The following is a 24909-nucleotide window of genomic DNA, read 5'->3' as shown; positions in this document are numbered from 1 at the left end:
GAACAGGGACTACTTTAGGGAAGCGGCACATGATCAGTGGTCTCTCCTGGCTTTGTAATTCCTGAGGACGTAGAAGCTTCATGCATGTTATCTTCAGAAAATTTATTTTCCTTTGCTGCCTAATTTGAATAGAAAGATGGCATCCACTTCAAAGGTTTTTGTTAATAACAAGGGGATCTATTTATTTTGAAAAGCAGAGCAAAGTAGGTTCCATGGTGTCTCACTTCATTTCTTTACTAACTATAGCTGCTTTAGTAGTGGCTCATTGCAGCATAGTTAGTGGTCTTAACTTCATTTTTAAAATGGAGCAATTGTGATTAAGAGCAAGCCGTTTCAATAGAGAATAATAGGCAGACTGCTGAGAAGTGAATGGGGTAATGCAAAGAAAGAAGAAACTACATGCAATTCACATACAAATATGGGCATTTGAGATTTATTTTTAACATTGTCCAAAAACATGTATTTGTCACTACTACTGGAAAAAAAAATTACTTCATTTGAGTATGCCACCAAGTATGAACTGTTTTCAGACTTATGCACAGATACATTTAAGTAAGTGAGAGAAAACACCCGGGACTCTTTGGCCTGTTTATTTTAAAGATTTTTTTGTGTTGAATATGAGGGCTTTGATAGACAAACCTTACAACTAATTCCTGGCTGTGACATACAGTACAAAATCTCACATATGTGTTTTTGAATGTATGTACTTCTGCAAGAACAGATGTTTATCCAATAGCTGAAGAAGTGGTCTGCCTTATTTTTTATAAAGTTTGAGTAATCTACATGGTAAAGGGAAGCACTGAAAACAAATCTTATATATATATATATATGTATATATATATGTATATATATATGTATATATATATATTTTTTTTTTTAATAGCAGAATATTTTCTACAAACTGCTACTCCAGTATATCCTCTGGTAACCCACAAAGAAATAGCATCAAAGTGGCAGAATATGTAAATAACTGGAATGGAGAAATGAACCATTATGCTTTGTTTCAGCCACCACTTTGTTCTCAGTTTAGAGTTAGTATTTTTTGGCTTAAAATACCTTGTTTAATCAAGTTCTCTTCCCCTTTCACATTAATATTGTTTTGACCTTTAACTTGCATAAAATTGAATATTTCTGGTTTGTATAACTATTTGAGGTAATGGCTTCTCATAACTGTATATTCCAACCTTGTTTTTCTTTTTTGCATGGGGAAATGGAGGCCTTTATCTACCATGCTGTATTCCTTCCATTAGATACAGTATTTATCTCTCTGAAAAAAATTTGAAAATTAACCCCACCACCTCAGTACCACATAATGCTCCAGTGCCTCACTTACTTAAGGTGCCAACTTGGGGGGGGGGGGGGGGGATGCTTGTTACCAGTGAATTGAAATAAACTGTGGATTGCATTTGCATTATTTGAAATAAACTGAATTGCATTGAATATGTATAAGTTTTTTAAAACATACTTGCTGGTTAGGTAAAGAGCATCTGAAAAGAAAAACTTTTTGCTGCTTTGGAAATCCTGTTGCATTCTGTTTCTGCTGCTTTATTTTCAGTACCAGCAGAGACGTCAGCAAGAAAATATACAGCGTCAAAGCCGAGGAGAAGCCCCTCTTCCTGAGGAGGACATCAATAAACTTTTTAAACCACCACAGCCACCTCCAAGAATGGAGTCACTCCTTATTGCAGGTAACGTTCTAGCAGCCTATTGAACTCATCTTTTCATATATGAATGTTACCTTGGAAAAAAGTGCAGTTGTTGCCTTAGAAAGCATCTTAATTTTTCATTACGTTTGCCATTATGGTGTGGTATTTTGGCATCGGTAGTATTCCAAATACTGTCCTTCATTTGGTCAAAGGCAGGGGTTTCAACCTGTGATCCACAGCCCTAGTGTCTGAAGTATTAAAAAAGAAAAAGTAGCTAAGAAAAACAACCTTATTGCTAGTAGGCCATCTGTGCCTCTTAGAAAGTAAGCTTCCACACACAGAAGAATTTTAAACCACCTAGGTAAGTAACAGAGGCATGTTACCCATGCAGATAAGAACATATGTAATTTTTTGAAAGCAAGCCACTGTGTTTAACCAGAATGGCTGCATAAAGCTTTAAACTTGATGTATGGAGACTTTCTCCCTTTATTTCTTATTTTGTCATGGTACCTAGATCCTGCTTGACCATCTCTGCCTCCTGGGTTGATGGAAAAGGGCAGGAGCAGCCGCCAGAGCCTCTTCCTGGCTCCATTCTGAGAGGGTGAAATGGGAATTTAAAGGAGAGCTGCAGAAAGGCCCCATGGAGCAGGCTTTCTGCACGAATGGGTGTAGCAGCTACTGCAGTCAATAAGCTGCTCCCTGCACTCCTACCCCAGCTCCTCCCACAGCTCCAGAAGTTAGGGGGCTGTACAGACAAGAGGCAGGAATAAGCTGTTTGGGCTGGAACTGCTGATTCAGAGCAGTTGCCTGCAGCCCTAAGTTACCGATAACATCCCTAGGTGTTGAACTGGCTGATGCAGCAGCTGAGATTTTACTTTTAATTTCACACAGAATTGGGATAATTTCTTTGATTTCCATGGCCAGAGTTTTAGGGAAACTATCCCCATTTCCTGCATCCCAAGGTGAATGAAAATGTAAATGGGAACAAAGCATAGGTATAGGTCCCACCCCCCGATTTCTTCAGTTTACTGGTATGCTGCAGTACGTAGCCACAGTTTGGTACAAAAGTCAGTGCCTGTCCTGTGCCTCCTGGAAGGGTAAAAATATCTGGGACCTCACAGTGGCAACAGAGAGCAGAAAATCTAGATGCCCTGCTAAGTAATCTAAATTTGGAAAACGTCATGAGAAAGCAAATTGTTTAACTATACAGGCTTTTTGGATCAGTTAGCTATGACCTTGTTTTGTGCTAAGAGAAAATTAAACCAAAGTCCTGGTAATTTAGTGTACAGAAAAGAGTGTTTTGACATTAAAAAAAAAAAGTGAATTTGAACTACCACTCTTAGATTTTGGAGTGACCAAGAAATTATTATTTTAATATTAATACTGTTTCACGCTGCTAATAAGTACTTCTTCTAAAAGCAGCAATGTTCTTGATTTATTATTCCTTCCAGAGTCTTTCAAAAACTGTTGTTTTGATAGTTTTTACCAGTTAATGAATCCTAGCAGCATTAAAGTATTTAAACATTCAACTTCAGCATAGCTTAAAAATGCAACAGAAGTGTGTATGTGTGTACACGTGTGTTTTATGAAAGTGATAGCTTAGGATGAATCATTTCTTATAAGAGGAGGAATTGAAAACTATTATACTGAAAGGAAAAAACAGTTTTCAGCCAAAGCACTCTCTTCGTTTGTTCTTTTACCATAGTCAGGGGAAGAATTGAAAGCATCCACTTCAACTTAGATGAAGTAAAGTTTGTGGATAAAGAATAAAACTTAGCTCTTTTGTCTCTGAGGCATTTAAAAACTTTTCAAATAGAGCATTAACTTGAGAGTTTATTGGCCTTCTAAACAGTCTTAATTTTGATTAAACTGGCTTAATGTTTTGCTATTCCTAGCTAACAAGGGAAATAACTTGTAGAAGTATGTGTGTAAGGTTTTGGTGGGCATGTTTGATTTGTAAAGCACTGACAAGTCTTCATACCCTGATGATTTTTGAAATAGCTAATAAAGTGAAATATTAGGTGGAAAAAAAGGCTAGCAAAATGTCAAACAGGAGTACCACAATTTCCAATCTGCTACTGAAGAATATGTTACAAATATTTTAATAGGGACAGCAGATGCCTAAGAATAGAACTGAAATTCAGTCTTGTAGTATTTTTAAAACAACTAAATTGAACAATTAATGTGATTAAGCTTCCAATACAGCAGCAAGAATTGTTTATTCTTTTTATTGTCATATGTCTTTTCAGAAATTGTACATAATAGAATTGTAGGAAAATAAAGGGGTTTTTGAGCATACCAGTTTCCCTATTCTGCTTACTTAGTTTCTTCTTCTTCCCAAACCTATTTGGGAATACTGAAAATGTAAAATTCCTAAGTGTAGAGTAGTTGGGTTGCTTTTCTGTATAAATCCTGAATTGATTAATGCACATTTGGCTTTTTAAAAATGATGTTCTAGGGTGTCTTTCTGAATTTCAAAACTGACAAGGGTTTACTATTCTTTCCTATTGACAGGTCAAATTAATACCTACTGCCAGAATATTAAGGAGTTCAATGCACAGAACCTGGGCAAGCTTTTCATGGCTCAGGCTCTCCAGGATTACAACAACTGAAGAAACTTTGCTGTAACCTTCAACAGGAAAAGTTATTTGCAGTTTTATACTGTTCATGATCCTCTTGAAAATTTAGTATATTGGGAAAAGAGTCTTGTAAAACAGAGTCACCTTGGTTTGTGTAGAATTCTCCTGTAAGAAAAATAAAGGCAAATTTTAACGATATTTTAGTATTTCCTTATTTGTTGGCCCTATTGGACTGGAATTTTCTGTGGTCACTCAGGTTTTCTAAATGTTTGGCGGTTATTCATGTTTAGTCATAGCAAATAATACAGGTTTTATTTAACTTGGAATCTGAAATAAAAACAAATTATTACAAATGTTCAGTATGGCTGACTTCACTGAAGAAATTTAAGATTTCCCAGTTTTGGTTGAGAACTTACAACTGTAATGTGCTAGTCCCTTGGAGCAGTTGCCTGTTTTTATTTTAATCTATTTGGACAGTCTGGTGCGATGGACCTTCCATATCACTAATATTTCATAGGCTTCACATTTGGAACATACAAAACTAGTGTTATGTGGAGGCTGATCCCCACCATATCATGCTAAGCTGTGTTCCCATTTTCTGTTGCTGCCACCAACTGGATTGAACTCCACTGATGCTACTGAAGTCTTCATGACAGAAACTGTAGAAGTAGTTAACCTGGAGCAGCTGGTGTGGTGTAAATGGACACCATACCTAGTCTGCATTAACTTTGCCATCTGAACATGCCTTTATTCCTGAACTCGGGCTACTTATCTTTTTAACAAGAGTGTTAATTTAAAAGTTTAATACGTGGCAACTCACACATGTTACTGTCATTGATTTCTTTTTTTTTTTTTTTCTTGAGTTCTTTCTTGCATGTCATTGTGTGATGAGTTCTGAGCGCCTAAAATGGCTGACGGAGTGTGGTTTGGTCTTTTAAAATAAATAACATCCTCTAAATATGGACCTAGGATGGAATATTTCAGCCTCTAAGGTGAATGTTTTGGAAAGTCAGAAGTGTGTGAAAACGGGGGGTTAGACTAAGAACTTACTCTTTTCCAGTCTAAACTATAGTGATTGCAGTATTTATGTAAATATGGATGCAAATTTTGTTCAGCCCTCACATATCTGGCAAATTGCCAGTCTGATCTTTTGCCTTGGAAACTTTTGGCACCTTTGTGTTAGCTTTCATACAGTGAGCTTCTCTGAAATCAAAGATTAGTTAAGTATTCTGCTACAGTGCCACATGATTAAGTTTCATTTCCTATACAAATAATACTGAAACCGTGTTAATTTTCTAGTTTTCTGAAGGACCAAAATAACCACCAGGGAACAGAAGGAGGAGCAGATAATTAGGCTAAGATGAGACATTTGAGATAGAAAAAACGATCTTCTGGATAACTGGGAATAGAAGACTGACTCTGTAGTGACTGTGTATAGAAGGAAGCAGCAGTAACACTATACATACTAGAAGGTCTGAAAAGGAGGTGTTGGCAAAATAAGTACTTGGAACAGGTTAAAAACAAGCTGTGTGTTTTGAATTAGTTCTTTAAGATTGAGGATGTAAATGTGAGAAGGAGGGCAGTAATATTCTACTGTGCTGGAGTTTAACAAGATCGATGAATTTTAGATAGCTAGATTGAATGTGCTAAATGTCCATTAAAGTCCATGAAGAATTATGGAAGACTTCAGTAGAGATTTGTGGCTTCTAAAGGTATGGATCTGACTCAGGGGAATGAGATACAAAAGTAGGTGAGGTGTAAGTAGACTTTGGAGATGATTCGATTATTCTGTTCTGAATCACACTTTGGTCTTCTGTCATGGTGGAAATAATTAGAGGAAGCCTCCCTGAGCGAGGGAGGTGGAGTCAGTTGAAGCTGTTGTTCTACAAATGAGAATCAACAGCTGTGGAGATTAGGAATTAAAAGGGATTGGGCTGTGTCTCCCTGCTGGGGTTCAGTGTGAGCTTTCCTCACTGTCTTTATATTGCTGGAACTTCGCTTTTACATGTTCTCTTCCTAATGTGAGTGAGCTGGCAGCTCATTCATCATAAGACATGTCCTTTCCATTTCTAATTATCATAGCTCTGCCTATCTTTTCTCCTTCCTTGGCTGTGAAAGGCTTTTCTGTATACTAATAAAATGTAGTGACATTAGAGTCTTTAAAAATCACCTCTCAGGAAGTTAGAACTTTTTGGTCAGCGAGCCTTTTGTCATTGCAGAGGCAAGCAAGGCCTCTGCCCCGTGGTTTCATCTCCATCATGTGTCCACAGGTAACGTATATGCACACAGGAGACACGTAAGGAAAAACCCTCCCTGCAGTCGTTAGTTATACACATAGTCCACATCTACCATCGTCTCTCCTGTCACACTCCTAACCATGCAGGTCTGTGTCGAGATAACTGTTTTGTAATTGTTTTTTATTTGTGCGGAACTATAATCCTTGTAAGAGAAAATGTTACGTTGGAATCCAGCTCTAATTGGCATGAGTCTTACTGGCAAGTCTTCTAAGCTAGATGTTGTGCAAATCTTTCAAAAGTGAGGTTTGAAAGGAGAAAAATGGGGATGATTATTTTAGTTTTGATGCTGAAGAAAAACAGTGTTTCTCCTAGCTGGTCGAAACTTGGGATCTTCACCGGTATAGCTCAGATTTTGCTGTGACATTTACTGCCACTGTTCCGCTGCTACTTGTGAAATGCTCTGATAATTGTACTGATAATTTGAGCCTATGTGGGATGAGAAGTGCATCTCCCTTAATCGTAGCGCTAGCTTGCTCAGCGTGCCGTGACCGCCTGCTTGCGGGAGGGTGTGCTCTCTGTCCCAACTCCCTCTTCACGTGTAGACAAAACTTAAGGGCCTTGCTGCCGGAAGGTGGGGTGGATGCGACTTGGCGTTGCATAAACAGTTGGAACGTTAGTGCTCCTATAGTTTGAGGTAACGCTCTGAGTCACAGTAATGGATGGTGTGTGCTTCTACTCGGTCGCAACGCAAAGTGGAATAGCTTCGTCTCTGAGCCTTTCTAACAGTCTGAAATGTGTCTGGTTATACTGACAGCCCTGAGGTTATCTTCAGGACAGGCAATAGGAAAGGATGCTCAACTTAGGACCGTCTACTTGCTTAACTAAAAAAATAAGTGTAATTCCTCAGATATGGTTAACTGCCACAGTTATTGTCAGAGACTAATCCTTAACATAAATATTTAAGGAAAATTAAACTAAATGGGAGAGCTTTTCTGTAATCCAAACATACTTGGTGCGCCCTGATCTCGACATCGAGATACGATGCGCTATTTCCATTCTCCTTTTGGTGTTCTCAAAGTTGGACCAAACTCCATCTAAACTGTAAGCGTTCTGCCGCTGACTGCCCACATGGAGGAAACCTGGGGTGCTTCCCCCCCTTCTAAACAGGTTATCATGTCCTTCTTCTTCTCGACTCCACACAATGTTCCCCCAAATACTTAAAACGTTTTAGAAGCTGAATTTCTATTCCTCTGCATCCTGTCAAAGTTTGGATGTCTGTGCAGAGCTGAACAGCGCGAGTACAAGGTGCTGCCAGGTAAGGATGGGTAGCGTCTGTGCAGATGTGAACTACACAGGGTACAGAGTAGAGGAGGTCTGGGTTGCAGAAGGTTGCAGATGTCCTGTTTGGTGCTAACAAAGGCGTTGGATGGGATTGGCAGTGGCAACCAGTAAACCTTGTAAAGAACATCTGATGTCCTTGTGTTTATGCTCTTTATGCTTTGCAAATTTCTGAGCACAGAGTCATTCGCTAATCTTCTTGTTGGTCAGTATCGCCTGATTTTTTGCCTTCTGATGAATCTCTGATATGACGAATCACTGGGGACAATCTGAGACATCTTTAAGAAGCAAGCACTACTTGATGGTTCTCACTTGATAGTGAAAGGACTCCTGGTGCTTTGTTAAGATGTTGTTAGGAGCTGGTGATGCAAATAATATCACCAACCGAAATATGTGCAATGTGTGCAGTAAGAGGAATTGAATTGCTCTCTGTAGAACTGCTTCTCATCCAGTTTGCCAGCCCTGGGTGAAAGATATGTCCCTCATGATTTTCCACGCCTTTGCATTTTCTTCCCCTGGATTTTATACTTCCTTTTAATTTTCTTCAGGTTTTGCCCACAGCTTGTTGATTTTTAAGCAAAAAGACCGTGCTGCTCTAAAGCCAAGGCCTTCTGTCATTACGTGCTTTACTTTTCCATGAATTCCTCTGGAAAGCTTTGTCTGCAACTGGAAAGATGTTTTACATTTTGTGAGCTGAGCATCAAATTCATGGTGGAAGTTTCGGTTGCTCAGGTGTCAGGTATGGCCCTGAGTTCAACTCTATCATGCCCCTAGTCTGCAGCTGCAGGGGATGGAACGCACGGGCACTGCTCAGGAGCCGATGGTGCTGCTCCTTGGCACTAGTCCAGAGGGAGTGGTTCAAAAGCTTTGCATACCGACTTTACAACTGGGAAGAGGTTTACACAGAGTTGGGCCTGTGTTTTATTTTTTGATCTTTTAATTGACAGGCCAGATTGCTGTTGACACAACTCATCATATGCTGAGCAGTAGCAAATTGCACAGAGCTGCAGAGGATGTCTTTAAAAACAACAGCTTTGGCAAAAGGCTCCTTAGTGAGAGAAAAGTTAGTGTTATTTCAATTAAAGCAAACATTTATATGTGAGGAAAAATGGCCAGATCCATTTTACAATGATATTAAAAGGCATTAGGGTGTCAGTAAAATAAACAAGGAAGGCTAGCAATGTATTTATCCAGCATGAAACACAGCTAAAGACTTCAAAAGCTTTATAAGTTGAAAAGTATGTGTGCAACGAGGATTTCCATTCTGGTTTAAATGATCAATTTATTAATCTGTCACTACTGAGGGTAGCGTTCCTTAAATATCATACGATACATTGAACTTTTGATCTTTATTTTTCTTCTTGTGGATTTGAGCAGTACAAATTTAGTCTTATATGCAAAAATGTGTCCTGTTTTCATCATTCAATGTGTGATTTTGTCTTTTATATCTCAGTAAAACTGATGGAGACTCATATCCAACAGGTTAGAAAGTCAAAAGCTGATTGAAAGATTCGGGGGTCTCAGCCCATGTTCAGTGTTTGTTTGCTTGCCTGTCCCAACGTTTGAAAACAAATCACTGGAGGATTTAAAGTAGGTTTTGTCTGTCACAGAACTGGTTAATTTTTTTGTTCCCAAATCTTTCGCTTGGCTTCTTTAACATTAGTAATTTAATTATTAATGTGCAGATTGCATCTAAGGCAGGAAAACATACTATATAACCAGAATGCACCAGTGGCAACAGGCTTGCCTGTCTCAAGCTGTGGTAATAAATATGCCTGAAAGTGAAGTCTAATAATGACAAATTTATATATTTTAGGAGAAGAAGTAAACAATATGATGATCAAGGCTGGTCTGTCTTACAACAGATTGTAACACTTGAGCAGTTTCTGCTTTGGACCAAATGAGTGACTTTCGTACTGATTTATTTTTTTTTTTTTTTTAATCTTACCTTAAGCAAAAAGTGTGGTCATATTAATTGCTGTAACATTTAACATAACACAGTAGTCAAGCAAATCTGTTGTTACTAGCTATGGAAAAAACTAGTTCCAAAAGGATTAGCAATTATGAGCTTCAACAACGTTAACGACACGTTTACATGGACTGCAAGATCATATTCAATTTAATAATTTTTAACGTGACTCCTGAAGTCATGTTCTAGGACTATCTAGGTTTCCAGAAAGTACAATGAGGCTTTCAATCAGGGATAAAAACCAACAACTTTCAGTTTATGGAAGAGCACTTTCTACAGTTATATATGTGAGCACAAGCAGTCATGGACTTGGTTTCTTCCGGCTTTTTGGTCTTTTTAGTTCAACCAGAAATAGCTGTTCGCAATGACTTCTCCACACAACTGCTATATCTTAGGTCTCTCCAGGAGTTTCTCACTCTCCCTCTTTTGAGGCTGTGCTGCCCCAGCGCTCTGCCTCGGCTGCCCGGCTCCTGGCAGGCCACACGAATGCCTCTCCGTCGTGCCTGCTCCCGGCCCCTCTCGGGCTGCGTGTCTTGCAGGTCTGCTCGGGGATCTCCGCGGCTCAGCCCACCGATCTATCATCTCCTTGAACTTGGCCAATGAGTTTGGAAGTTATCAGAGTGGAATTTAAGCAACAGCGTAACTGCATAAGCTCCGTTTCCTTCGAAAAGCTCACCATAACCCTTACGTACGCTGGTATCAACAGCTGTGCGTAGCACGGTGTGCGCGTGAGGAGGAAGCTGTGCACGTCTGGGTTCGCGCGGACAGCCAGCATCCGTCCTGGGGTGGATTACACAGATTGCAGTTGAACAAGCTACTTGGAAATGAAAAGCTCTCCTGTTTGCTAATTGATTTTCATAAAACTTCAATGAATCTTTCATGAACCCCCACTCTGAAAGGAAAATTTTCTACTTGGGAAGGATACCCAGACATTTTAATTTTACGTATCAGTAGAAAGGAAACAAGGTGATCTATGAGAAGAAAAGAGGCTTCTGAACTGAGCGCTAAACCAGTTACATGGTCATGAAATGACTGATTGTGGCTGTCTGCAAATTACACGTGCTGGCATAAAAGTAAAATCCTATAGTATTTGTTGGTGTGAATATTTCTTAAGTCATAAGAATTGTCATTAGATCACAACATTATTAGAAGAAACTTCCTTTAGATATTTACGGTATTTTTCATCTCTCTTAAAATAAATGACTGAAGTGGTACAAACCAGACATCTATCTGAAATTTCTCATCCCCTTTGTAGGCGGCTGCTGCTTCCTCTGTTGGGACAACGGAAGCTTTGCTTTTCTCCTACATAACCCATTTTTGGTTCAATGAGGAGGGCTTTCCTCATTGAAGGAGGCGAAAGGGGACTTGGGCTATGGGCTGAGCAGTCCCAAAGGAGGAAACCACCACGCCTGGAGAGAAGCAGCTTGTCCCTGTCTTGGGTCCCACTAGCCACAAGCTCTCCTTGTCACCAGCTCTGCCTGCCACCCAGGCAATAGCTGTGAACTTGCCATTCCTGTTACGAGAGTATAAGGAGTGATGTTGGTAGACATAGGTGAATACTTTCCTTTTCTGAAGGGCGGCTCTTCTTGACAAGAAACTTATGAGCTGCTCCGTCATTCACAACAGCCTGGCAACGTAGACGTGAGCCGAGCGGGGAATCCTGTGTCTAAACCTGGGTTCGGTCGATCTGGATAAATGCCCCGAGCAGGTCCTTGAGCCCCTGCGCTTCGCTCCTCCAGTGCAATAAGCAGCGATTCTCTCTCTTGTGTTTCAGAGTGTAAGCTCCTTAAGACAGATGCCGCGTCTGTCATATGCATTTAAAGTGCTTCACGTGCTCAATCCAGCCCGTGCTCAGCAGGTCCTTGATATCATTTGGAGACTCTAAGTATAATTGCCTGATTGTTACATCTTACAGAGAAAATAGTACATGATTAGGCCATTAAAAGGTTGTATGCTGAGTAACTGGATGAAGCTTGCACCGACAATTCAATTTTTTCCTGTCTCTTGAGGGCTCAAATTTCCAAAGTTTAGTAAAGCTGATTTTATTATATGAATCTGCGTAGAGTGCCGTGCCGGCTGTATTTTGAGGCTGTTTAAGAAGAGCAGTTATCCCCTCTCAGAGCTAAGAGCGTGGAAAGCAGCAGCACAATGCAATTACCTGCTATATGTACCTGACACAGAGAGGTGTTAATGGGTTTCTTTGCTACTTGCCAAACAGCAAAGCAGTGTTGAGGCCAAAATGCGTAGATGTGATGAACAGTCCTGGCCTTGTAACCCTACCAGCAGACAAGGTTGTTCTGCCTAGCCTCTTTTTAGCACCTGCTTTTAATTTCTTATGTCTCTTAATTCTGTAATGAGCTCATCACGTTATTTATTTTCAGCCATATTCCGTGCTCTTTTTCAGCCTTACTCCTTGGTCATTCTTCAAATTTTGAGCAGGGTGATGATCAAAACTCTTGTTTGACTTTATGGAAGCACCAGAGCTTTTCATGTGAAAGTGTAGTTTTTCTCCTTTTTTTTTTCTTTTTTTTTTTTCTTTTCTGTAACCTCAGTCTTGGAAATAGCTGAATCCCTTGAGCAAAAGCTTCCCAAAAAAGATCCTATTAGTCAGACAGCTAACATCAGGAATGTTTAGCCTGAATTGTTCAAAGTTATCCTGAAGCGGAGTATTACAATGGAAAATGTTAAGTAGCCTCCACATAAATGCAGCTACTTGTGCTGCCATTAATAACCTTGGCCTTGTAGAGAATGTTCTTGTGCTAGCTAAATTAGATTAACCAGTAAATTTTCTCCATCTTTAATGTCTGTCAGTTTTAAGACTTCTGGGCTTAAGCTTGCTGTCACTGAAGCTGATGGTAAAACTGTTGGATGTTGTGTGAACGTGGACTTTTCAGGAATGAGGTCAGAATTTTGTACTGTTGAAATCTGTGAGTATTAAGAAGACAAGAATATAAACGTTATAATGCAAAACTAAAGTGAATAGCTTTCAGACCAGACTTAAGTGTGAACAAGAACGTGTATGGCATTTCAGTCAGTTTTAATGTTAGCTTGTAAAAATCTTTACGTATATTAAGAACATAGGAGTCCCCATGGCTTCTGGTAAAATTACATTTTTGATGTTGTAGGAAAAAAAAATGTGTGATGAAGGGTTCAATTCCATTTTTCTGAATGCTTCATATATCTGAAGAATTACAGCTCTCAGGAGAGCATAATATAATATCTAAAGTCATATTGGTATTTAATGTTTTATCATTGTAGTTCTGCTTGCAGCCTCTGCACCTTATTCCATCAACCTCAGATATGCTGTGGCATTATGCAGATTTAAATAGCTTTTACCGCTCACTGGCAAGAAAGCCATTCCAAGAATATTGTCTGCATTACTTGCTAAAAAACCTGATAATATAAGCTGCTGCCCTTTTCAACTGGTGTTCGTTGCCTGGTGCCACTGTTAAATAGCAGGTAAACAAGCAGCATCCCAGGGTCTCAGCTGGCATATTGCCACTCGGGCGTAGTAATTACGTGCTGTACTCTAAAATACACGTGAGACATTTACAGATTTAAAATACTGAGCTATTTTGTGCCGTATTTTGTACGTGCTAGGCAATTTTTTTGTCCCCATGAAAGTCTACAGTATCTTCAATGCTGTTTCACATTGGTTTTGAGTTCCCAGAGGTTTTTTTCAGAGAAAAATCCTGCCGTGCCAGGGCACGGGCCAGACCCAAGCTGGCTTTGGGAGCAAGTAGTTCAATGAGATGAATCTTTGTCTGAGATAACTCACCTCGCTGGACTGCTGTGATATCCCAACTGGCTGGAGTGTTTTTGTGCTGCTCTGCCATGCATAGTATAGACAGCCTTCAGTCTGAGATCCCCGCGGGCAAAATAGGCTGTACCTGAGCTGAGCCACTCTGCTCAGCCTCTGCCTTGGTCCCCGCAACGTGCCAGGGAGCAGAGAGGGAGGCGAGAGGTCTCGGTACGTCTGGGGTGGGAAGTCTGTGCCTCCTCCTCCCCAATTTGAAAGCGAGAGGTAGCGGTGACTGAAGTCAAGAGTTTTACTGACCGTGCCTGGAGAGCAGGAGCCTGTTCCCGGCAGGGGAGAGCTGACGTCCCAGGAAATGTGCAGGGACAGGAGTAGTGTCTAACCCAAAACAGACAGACTATCCACGCACTCATAGCCTTCGTACAGAGAATGCACAGCGAGTGCTCATACTTTACCACCCTGCAAAGTGATCAGATCAGCTACAAATGAGCATCTCTCTTTTGGAGCGCTCTGCTGAGCTAAATAGGAGAACCTCTCTGAAGCTTGTTCGTGGCTGATTTTAATAGCAGCGGTCTCATCTTGGTGTGCGGGGCTTTAATTGTGCACGTCCCATTAGTGTAATGGAGTTACGCACCTGAAGTCCTGTGCATGGAGATGAGACTATAAATCTAGGGTTACAACCTCATTAAAGTTGTTTATTTCATGTGTAATAGCCCTTTTGCCACCAGGATACCCTAATTCATTACTTTATTTATCCCTTTGAATGAAGTCTCCTCATCTCAAGATCATAACTGCCTCTTCTGTGCTGTGCCCTGAGATGACTACTCATACTTTTCTCCATCTCTATTGCTCAGCATGGCAAAAAAAGCCAGGACCCATCTCCTGAGAGTTATTGGGAGCCTGATACAGAGATTTCTTTTTTTTTTTTTTCAGTCCTTTAGGCCTCACCAATTTCTGTATTGTTTCTCATTAGGAGTGCTGGAAGGTGCTGCTAGGCTATGCCTTTTCTCAGCACAATTTACTGTTACTTTTGGAAATCGAGCTGTACTCAGCACTTCCCCATGGGCAGCGAGCGCGGGGGGAAGCGGCGTGCAGAAGCAGCGGGGCTCGTGCTGGAGAAGGTGCATGCGTGCATGGAGGAACGAGCTGCTGTGGCGCTTGGGGAAAAGGCTCTTAAATAGGAGCAGGAGAAAGAATGAAGGTGGGAAAGCCAGGGAAGGACTGGGGCTGGCAGAGCTGAAGAGAGCTCACTTTCCTAACGAACAAGTGCCAACAACTGATGGGATAAAAAGATGGGTTTTGCCAAGTGTCCAAAGCAGGCTCAGGTCAGGCAGTTTGTAAATTAAGAGGGTGGTTTGTGAAGGCACGGAGTGTGCTGATGGCAAGCAGCCTACGAGGGGCACTGGGCAGAGGAGATGTCTGCTCCCGTCCCATGGGAGAAGAAACCTCTGACAAGTAAGTACTGCATCTCTTGTATCCATCTTATGAAGGTAGATACCTTGGTCTTCTGCTGTCTTGTGGTCTTTTTGGCCCTGAATCCTGTTTGTCTCTGAAGGGCGATATATAGAGGAATAACAGGGCCTTTTCTAATCCGTCACAAATAGTAGATGACAAAAAAAAAAAAGATGTTTTATTCCAATGGCCTTTGTTTTGAACTTCTCATTTTTTTCAGCAAGAGTGATTTTGTCCATACTGGTCTTGAAGAGCTTTGCCATCTCCAAGCCAAGACTTCCTACAGCGGTTAATGAGCCGAGTGCCCATCACAGTTTGTCTTGAAAAGGCTGGTTTGCCAAAGACATGAAGTAAAGTCTGAACACTATAAAAAGGGTATAAGAAGGTTAACGATCATTTGAGAATATTGGTCTTTTCTGGTATGGAAGGGTTGAAACAAGGGCTTAAAGCAGGTTTTTCTAGATTTGTATTTTCACGAGTGTTGTGCTTTTGGCAGAGGGACATGGAGGCTACGGGGAGGACTGGGGGGAAGCGAGTGCCTGCGTGGGAGGGCAGTGGAGCTGGGGGTGCAGGGGCAGCTCGGAAACAGGTTATGTTTCAAAAGCACAGATAGGAAGGTGATCATTTAGAGGATAAGCAAAGGGTGGGTCATTTTGGAAAGTCTTTTGGTTGGGGAGAGGAAAGGGGAGGAATGAGAGAGGCGTAGAGCTATTTACTTGCCCTAGCAAATTAGCTAACGTGAAGAAATGCCCATATGTGAGGAAGACATTAAAGGCAGATGCAAATGTGGAGTTTCACATTGAGTGGGAAGAGTGCTGCATGGAGGAAGCTGAAACTAGGTAGAAAAATCACGAATGTGAACAGACTGGAGCCAGTGATGAGCAGTCTGCTGCAAGCAGTTGGACAATGTTGGTGAGCTGGGAAGAGAAAGTAGAGATTTGAGTAGAGGCGATGTTAAATGGAAATTAAATTGGTGGGATAGGAAACTTTTTCCCAGGTAGTTGTTATTTAGTTCACAGATGACACTTTCTTCTGGAGAATTGGAGTGTGTCCTTGCCAGTTAGATCTGCAAAAACCAGAGCCCAACCCCTTCACCAAGGCCCCCATGTTCATCGCATCCCCCAGCACCATCCTGTGTTGTCCAGTGATTGCTGTTTCTGTTCATGTGTGTGTGTCTCTGAATAAGCTTTAATGGCATTGCAGAGCTTCCACTTCACTTTTGTACTCGATTTTCAATATGCAACTCATGAGTTAATTTGGAAGGGTAGTTATCATGGTTTGAAGCATCTCATTTGGAGATGGATCCAGAGGAGACAGCAGCAGGTATTGAATTCCGTGTTGTGCATCAGAATAATAACCAAAATGGAACTTTCCCTTGTTCTTTCCATTTCCATTTTATTTCCTTATTCATTCAAGTGAGTAATTAAGATGCAGGTTGCCCCCAAGTACCTCATTCACCTCAGGTGCATGGTACCCTGGGCAACTGGACCCACAGAAGCCACCTTAGAGGTGTTTTAAATCCCTTTAAAGACTCTCTTACTTGAGACAGCTCTGAGATTTCAGGTGTACTGAATGTTTTTGTCTTCTCCACTGTGATAAAGGTATGCCTGCCGCTGGCATGCGTTCAAGCATCACAAACTCGGCTAGTGTCCAGGCACAGCTCTCCCTCTCCCCATCTGTCCTGGTTTCAGCTGAGACAGAGTTAATTTTCTTCGTAGTGGCTGGTATGAGGCTATGTTTTGGATTTGTGCTGAAGACAGTGTTGATAATACAGAGATGTTTTAGTTGTTGCTGTACTAGTCAAGCACTTTTCAGCTTCTTGTGCTCTGCCAGGTGCAGAAGAAGCTGGGAGGGGACACAGCCAGGACAGCTGACCCCAACTGACCAAAGGGCTATTCCATACCATATGATGTCATGCTCAGTATATAAAGCTGGGGAAGAAGAAGGAAGGGGGGGTCATTTGGAGTGATGGCGTTTGTCTTCCCAAGTAACCGTTATGTGTGATGGAGCCCTGCTTTCCTGGAGATGGCTGAACACCTGCCTGCCCATGGGAAGTAGCGAATGAATTCCTTGTTTTGCTTTGCTTGTGTGCGCGGCTTTTGCTTTCCCTATTAAACTGTTTTTATCTCAACCCTCAAGTTTTCTTACTTTTGCTCTTCCGATTCTCTCCCCCATCCCACCGAGGGGGAGTGAGCGAGCGGCTGCATGGTGCTTAGTTGCCGGCTGGGGCTAAACCACGACACCATCCATAACTGAGACCATCACCTCTCAGCCATCCCTCGGTGCCCCACTGGCAAAGCAAGCAGCTAAGCCGGCCTTGCAGTCATTCAATTTGTGCAAGCCTAGGGAGAGAGTGAGGACCCTTCAGTCGAGGACTCTTCAGTGAAACTGCTGGCTCTACCCTTTTTGGGATAATCACAGACATTTATCTATTAAAAGAAACAAATTCAGATAGTGTCAGTTTGTACAAACTTTTTGTTCTTCCGTGCAGATCCGGTTTGTTGTTCTAGAGCTGTGCAGTTTTTTAAGGGGTTTTTATGTTTGACCAAATCAGCACAAAGTAGTGGTGGCAGTAAAAATCAGGCCATTTTATTTTAACATCTGGCTTTGAGTCGTGTTTGACATTGGCAGGGAATAAATAAAGCATTCTGTTGTTTCCCTGTGAAATGAGATTATTTTTTTCTGGGCATTTAGGTGTGTACTGTGCTCTGCAGAAAGTGCATCCCATAGTTCCTCACAAAACTTTCCTAATTGTGGGCTGGGTAGGATAAATGTTTAGCAATCGACTTGGCAGGGGAAGTGTTGCCAAGAGCCACCACCCAGGGAGCACTCCACCACCTACTCCTCGACCAGATCCAGCAGTAGCGATACCACCAAGGTCCTGGCTGCCATGCCACCCAGGTTGCTGGTTGCTGGCCTGGGCAAGCCCTTTGATGAGGCCACACAAGCTGGCTTTCATCTGGAGGCTATCACCTGCAAAGAGCTCTTGTGTATCACTTGCCCATGGCACGATTCATCTCCGCTGGCTTCTGCTGCCTGTGTTGGACCTGATCGTCTGGATGCCTCTGAGTGAAGCGCGCGATGGTCAGGGGACCCAATGTCAGCACCTCCTTTCGAATGAGATGTTTGTGCCCTGAGCTCTGCTGACTACAGAGGAGGCACAGTTACAGACCTTCAGTCCAATGAATGTAGCCTCTGGCATCTTCAACAAGATCACACTAAGGGTTGAGGGTCCCACCTGGTTTGTCCTGGCTCAGCTGTATCTTCTGTATGTCCTTTATGTGTAGATGAGATCCATCTCCTCATCCTGGGCATGCGCTACTCTGAATTTCCACCTGGAAATGGGAGCAGAGCAAGTCTGCATGCCAGGAGCGTCCGCACTGAGCTGTGCCACCCTCAGCTGCATCTGCCAGCAGGTGCGCTCCTGCGTGCTCTGAAAATCAAGTCCCCACTGATAATCAAGCTTTGAAATATGGTACGTGCCCATCGTAGGGAGAGAATCCTGTTGGTTACATAAAGTGTATCATGTTGCCGGCTTTGTTGATATTTTTGTATAGCTACAAATATTTTCTATCAAGTGTTATTAAGTGAGACCCACATACTTCTTCCAGCTGTGACCGCGTGGTCTGTTCCTATATAGCTGTTCACCCCGCCCTTGCTCAGCAACACTTCACAGTCATGCTGTGGTGCAGATGAAGAATTTGGGTTTGAAGCTGGCAATCTGATTCCCATTAAAGCCGCATGGAAATTTGCCACACACCTGCCTAGGAAGCTGGAATAAATAATTCAGTGCTGTGCAGTGATACCTAATGGCAAGCAGATAACTTGAATAACCTTGTACTGGGTTAAGCTCCTCAGTGCCCTGTCCTTTCACGACTAGAGAAGGAAAAAAAAACCCAAGACAGACGTGGGGAGGTTAAAAAGGGCTGTGGACTTTCTCTCTCTTGGAATGAGCTTTCAGCCCTTCTGAAAGGAAGGGACTGACGTCTGGTACAGCTGAGGAATGCAGCGACGAGTGCAAACTGTGAGACCCAGTAACGCTCGCTGGGGATAGCAGGCAGCGACGAGAACACGGCCGAGTTACTTGCTACATGTTAATAGCCATACAAGGCAAAAAGAAGAGTGTGCAACTCTTTGTGTCTGACTCCCATTTTCGGAAATACCTTTGGACTTGAGGAGCAAGTGTCATAAGTAGAATTTAGACTCTTCATCGCATGGATCACTTTTGCAAGGAAGGCCACCTTCATTACATACATCTATTAACCATTAACTGTGGGAGCAACTCTTCTACAAGCATGACTGATTTGCCCTCACTTGGATGCAACTACAGAAAGATATTTTGAAAGCTAGGCGTGCGGGAGCTGTGGGCAGAAACTTCTAGGTTTAGGTCCTGTGCTGCTTAGGAAGTCAGTTGGTCGTATTCGTTTCCTAGTGCTTTCCCGCTTTTTTTGCTGTCTGCATGCCTATGGACACCTGGTGATTAATACCTGGAGTTAGAGCAAGCGTCATCAGATCTAACTGCTGTTGCTTCATTTTATATTTTATAGCTCTCAAAGGCTAGGCGTCTCGCATGAGAGGTGAAGCCATCATGGTTTTATTTTGGAGTTCACAAGCTAATCTATGAGAAAATAATCTTAACAAATACTGGTTTACATTTAAAAAAACCTTGATTTGCATAAAATCATAATAGCTTTTTGTCTGCAACACCTTTTAATATCATTGTTTCTTATTCGTGAAAGCAAAATAATCCCTGCCGCCAGGCTTTTGGTGATCTGTAAGTTACACTTGGAGACAATATATCTAATTCAGCAAGAATGATGCACTAACTTCAATACACGGTGCAGCCTGTTAAAAAAGATAATCTAATCTTGCTAAATATATGAATAGGTTAAGAATGGAGTAACTTTAACAATGGACGTTTGTGGCTCTGGGCTCGTGGGCTTCAATGACAGCTCTCTCCCTCCTGCCCTGTTGCCAAGCCTACAACTGCACCCAAGGCACAGCAGATTGCTTCTCTTCATTATCACCAGAAGCTAAAACTGTATCAGCTGCGTAGAGACACCTGTTAATCCTCTGCAGCCCTTTTACCTACAAACTTGCCATCACAGGCCTGGTCTTGAATGGGGGGGGTGGAATCTTGGATGGCATCAGGCATGCCGACCCAAGCTGAAGAGGTGCCTCGTTGCAGACCTGGTTGCCCTACCCCAGGGTGGTGGGCTCCCATCCCCACTGCGCTGCCCCAGGCCCCTTGCGGGGAGCGACCCCCTGGGAGGAAGAATAAACTGTAGCCACAAACATAGCCTTGCTATCAAAGCAAGCAGGAGAATAGCTGTAGATGCAGATAGGGAGAAGTTCTGCTGCACAGCAAGGTGTCGTTAGCTTACGGTCGCTTTCCAGCACTGTAAACTCTCTGGGCCGATGTAAATAATATCAGTGAATTAAACAGAAGTGCTTTCTACTATTACGTAGTTATAATTCTTTCCAAGCTGTATGGCAAAGAGATTTTTCCGGCATGTCTGTGCTCAGAGGGAAACTGTAGGTAGGTCTGTGTGCTCAATTTCAGCATTTAATCTTGGGACAAGTAGGTTAACAAGTAGTCTCTCAATGACATTACAGTATATTGTGTTTACGATGTCAAACTAAGGCCATTCTGATTTTTTGACTTCTATAAAACACCCCATATACTGTACTAGGAAATAGTCACTTTCTTACATATGATGTGCCAGGTTGGTATAGTGAGACAGTTTTGGTACATTTCCAAAGAAACTAGACTTCTGGGATTTTTTATTTCATTCCGCCCAATGCAATCTGATCTACTGTGGGTCCCATGTGAAGTTGGTTTATGTACCTTTGGCCACACAACCCCACATGATTACTAGCTGACTGACTTGGCTCTTAGAAAAACTGTCAGGCAGTTTTTTTGATGTTTAGCCCTAAACAAGGAGAAACAAGGAGCTTGCTGGTCCTGTTTCTGCACACAAATCGTGGGGAAAAAAGCACATCTTTTCTTCAAATAAAGGATCATTAAAAAAAAAAAAATCCTTGAACTGCATTTTTCTTCTGTCTGGGCAATTATAAGATGCTGGTTTCTTTCCTGGGGACAACAACGTTCTCATACCCCTAACTGCAGACCAGAACAGATCTTGAAACAGAAAAATCTGCTTTACTGATAAAATCTATCAATCAGCTAAACACGCATACCAAATAACTCCTAGCAGATCATGCTAACTGCTCACTGCAAACCTGTGGGGGCTGTAGTACTTTAAAATATTTTTTGTATGTTATTATTTCTCAATCTTTATTTTCATTTGGTGATATCAGGATGCCAAACTTATAAATATTTAACTACTGGATGAGCTGCATCCCTCTGGTTGCAGCCTCCCAGCTATAGTTTAACTCTATGGCGCTGGAGACGCTGGGGTGTTTCTTGTCCCGCTCCGGGGTGGGTGGGTTGGTCCCGCAGAGGGTAGGCGAAGCAGCATCGCTGCCGAAGCAGTTACGTTGCCCGTCAGGCAGCTCTGCACAGCGGGGTCCGGTCCTGCCTCCTGCTAATGTTGCCGACCAGGGGGTTTGGGACCAGGGTGGGGAAGAGTTTTGAGGAAATTTGGCTTAAGATGCAGATTTTGCACCTTGGACCTACTTCTGTTGCTGGCCAGGGAAAATCTTGCTGGTAGCTTCTGCATGACGGAGGGACAGCGGGGAGGACGTGGCATGTTCCTGACTGCAGCGGGAGAAGGTGCAGGCTCTGGGAGCCAAAGTCACAGCTCTGTCTCTTTTCACAGAAGCTAAAGGAGCGTTTCTCAATCCTTTAAAATCAAAGGACCAGCAAGCCTTTTTGATCTGAGCACCAGCAAGCCAGGGAGTGAATGGTGCCTGTGGGCAGGCACTGACATAAGCACCTGCCAACTGCGTGGGATGGTGTGTGTGTTTTGGTTTAGTTTCTTAATTATTTTTCTGCAATCAGGTCATGGACCACCTTCTGGTGCCTTATGGATTGTGGGTTGCCCATGGACCCCATGGAGCAATGCTGAGCTGGATGACTGTTACGAACTTAGGCTACACCGGAGGCATTATAGATGAAGGATTTATGTGCTGTTACATATATTCCCTGAAATAATTGCCTCTGTCTCAAGTACTTTGATATTGATAAGTGACTGAGGTAGAATCTGTGTTCCTACCTAGTCCTACATGCCTTGTTTTGCAATTATCCACCTTCGCTGAATAGTTTCCTTATATAAGCTTAAATTTAGCAATTATGTCTTTGCAATGATCTACATTAATTCAGACATTGCATCCAAGGGTTTAATCTAGCGTGTGCATTTCATGTGAAACATTAGAAACCTTCCAGCATCTGTAATAATTTTTGTGTATTAAATGAAGGAATCTTCTAATTTAACATTTAAAAAAATGCACTTAAATAATATGGGCCGGCTTCTAAGTGGCTGCAGACAGGAAATTGGAAGGTGGATGCTCTCTTTTTAGCCCCTGTGAACATAAAAATAAAGTTTCACAGGAGCTGGACTTCAAGGCCGGCTCAGTGTGGTCTTGGTTTGCTGAGCTTGCTGCTTCACAGGGAATGCAAAGTCCTTCCTGGGGACGGATGAAACCCTGGTAGGAGCCTGGCAAGCACGTGTGCGTGACTTTGCCCTGCAAAGAGCTGTGTGCTGCTGCTGCCCTGCACCCCCGTTACCTGGAGGACCTTTGTTTCCGTTGCGTCAAATCAGTGAGAGCCCGTGGATGATGGAGTCAGTAGGTGTTAGTTGGTGGTCACCAGCTTAAACTGAAAATCCCATCTTCCCCTGAGGAGGAGTCAGCAGATGCACCGAGGGTCTGGTGGGAAGATGCATGGCCGGGGCAGAGAGCGGGAAGTGCTGGATTTGCATCACTGCATTAACTGCCGTTAATTCCTGTTACCAAGGCCTCGGGCAAATGCTAAGAAAAAGCTGCTCTTGCCTCCAAAAGGCACGGTGTACCCGTGTCTAATGCGCAGCTCGTGGCTTCGGGCTGAGACCTGGCAGTCCTGTAGCAGTGGTGGGTTCCCACTCTCTGCATCCACCTCCGTGTGGGGCAGTCCCCAGAGAAACAGAAGGTGCACGTAGTCCAGCGAAAGGTGGGTAATGATATGATAATGAAAATGTAAATCAATTATTATGTGTGAAAAGGGTAATTAGTGAGCAGGTTATCGCTTAGCAGCCGAGCTTTTAATCTGTTTGGTCAGGCCAATTTTTTCAGGAGTAGCTGATCGGCTGTAATACTTGATCTCTCGGGTACATACGTCTCGTTCTGTGGGTAACTGGCTGAAGTGATAAATCTGGCTACGCTGCAGCAGAGCTTAACCCTGCTTGTGAACAGCCACTGTAAAAACAATTGGGGCGTGTGCTGCATTTTAAACATTGATGTCGTGGCCGTTTTTGTTGCTGTTTCAAAACACTGGAAGAGACAAGGCAACAGGATTATATAGTTCTCCAGCTCTCTTTTGCTTGTTCCTAATCTTAAAGTGATTTTTTTCAGTCATAAATAACATTCTTTTCATTTTTTTTTAATTTCGTCTGCCGCTTTGGATGTCAGATCTGGTTTATATACTCAGTGTACACACACATTCCTTAAAATAGAGGGATCCCGCTATTTTGCCTCAGGCACTTTGCAGCCCATTCCTGGTTATAGCAACAGCAAATCTACTTGAAGAGCAATACCCTTCTGCCCTGCCAGGTACATGACTCGCAGCGGAGTTGGTGCAGGCAGCATTGGACCTCTGTGCTCTCCTCATACCCTGCCTGTCCTGTAGCTAAGGAAAACTAAATCTTCCCTCAAAGCCGAGCAATTACGATTTTTTTGCCAAAGGAGAGAGTGGGGAGGGGAAACTTCCTCACCTGCCTTGTAGGAACATGGACTCTCCTGTAGTCACCTGGAAAAGTGATGGTGCAGCACTTTTCTTATGTGGCTCTTGATGCTGATTATTTTCTTTAAGTGTCATTTCCTGCGAGTGCAGAAGAATCTCAGGTTTCATTTTGTATTAGAAAAAGGTAATTTTCTAAGCAATGCTTTAAGTTTGTTGAAGAAAAGCTTGAGAGAAAAGCTTCAAGGCTCAAAACCCAAAAGGTGAACAAGAAGAAACCCACAGGGTATTATTATTAAGACAAACAAACAAGCCAACTAACCAACCCAACAAATAAAGACCGTCTGGCCTGGTTTCTGATTGGGGCTGGCAGTGCTGTGCACGTCTGTCTGTCATACTGACGTTTTCAGTACTCCCTCTGTTCCTCCTCCTCCCCCTTGTCTTCTAATTTTGTGAATGATATTTTTATAAATGCTTCTTCTTGGATGTGTTTGGTGTCAGTGAAGGGAGAGAGCAGGAGAAACGCCATCATCCCATCAGCTCTGGGCTGGTTGTGTTTTTCCATGCATGTTTCTTGCTTGCTGGCCGTGCCGCGTGCCTCCCTGATTGCCTCTGTTCTGGGTCAGCGGGTGTCAGCGGCTTGGGAGGGCACCAGGTCCTTGTAAGGCTGATCTGCCTGTCAGGACACTTACAAATATGCCTTACATCAAATTGTCCTCTGCCCCTTCAGACCTCCCAGGATGTCCCCTCTCCTGCTTTTTGGCTTTCCCTCCATCGTTTTCTATACCGCATCTATCTCTTTCACGACTAGAAGAGCTCAAGACTGAGCTGGAAATGGAGATACTGTGGCTTTATTAAGAGGATCTGGTATGGTTATTTACTTTCCCCATGGTTCCTATACTAATGGCCATCACAGCTCATGTTTTATTTCAGTCTGACGTTTGACAATTCATTTAAGAATAATGGACTCTTAATTTCAAACTTTGCCTGAAAATATCCACAAGGCTTATGTTAGGAGTTGCCAAAGCCAGTAGCCCCATGGAGGAGAGGCTGCTGCAGTTCCACATCCCCTGGCCCAGCCAGCGGTGACACTGA

General features: G+C 42.6%; 1 protein-coding gene across 1 annotated transcript in view; it reads left to right on the top strand.

The window, feature by feature from the left end:
• The window catches only part of EIF3H (eukaryotic translation initiation factor 3 subunit H), an 89612-nt gene extending 85189 nt beyond the window's left edge, over positions 1–4423 (top strand). The window contains exons 7-8 of the mRNA XM_075495166.1: positions 1556–1688; positions 4161–4423. Of these exons, the coding sequence (XP_075351281.1) occupies positions 1556–1688; positions 4161–4258 (231 nt within the window). The 3' untranslated portion in view covers positions 4259–4423. The remainder of the gene's footprint in view (positions 1–1555; positions 1689–4160) is intronic.
• The last annotated feature ends 20486 nt before the right edge of the window (positions 4424–24909 follow it).

Source organism: Mycteria americana, chromosome 2 (assembly GCF_035582795.1).
Source record: "Mycteria americana isolate JAX WOST 10 ecotype Jacksonville Zoo and Gardens chromosome 2, USCA_MyAme_1.0, whole genome shotgun sequence".
In the NCBI taxonomy this organism is placed as follows: domain Eukaryota; kingdom Metazoa; phylum Chordata; class Aves; order Ciconiiformes; family Ciconiidae; genus Mycteria; species Mycteria americana.
Note: the sequence above shows the minus strand (reverse complement) of the source record. Positions and strands in the feature narration are given on the sequence as shown.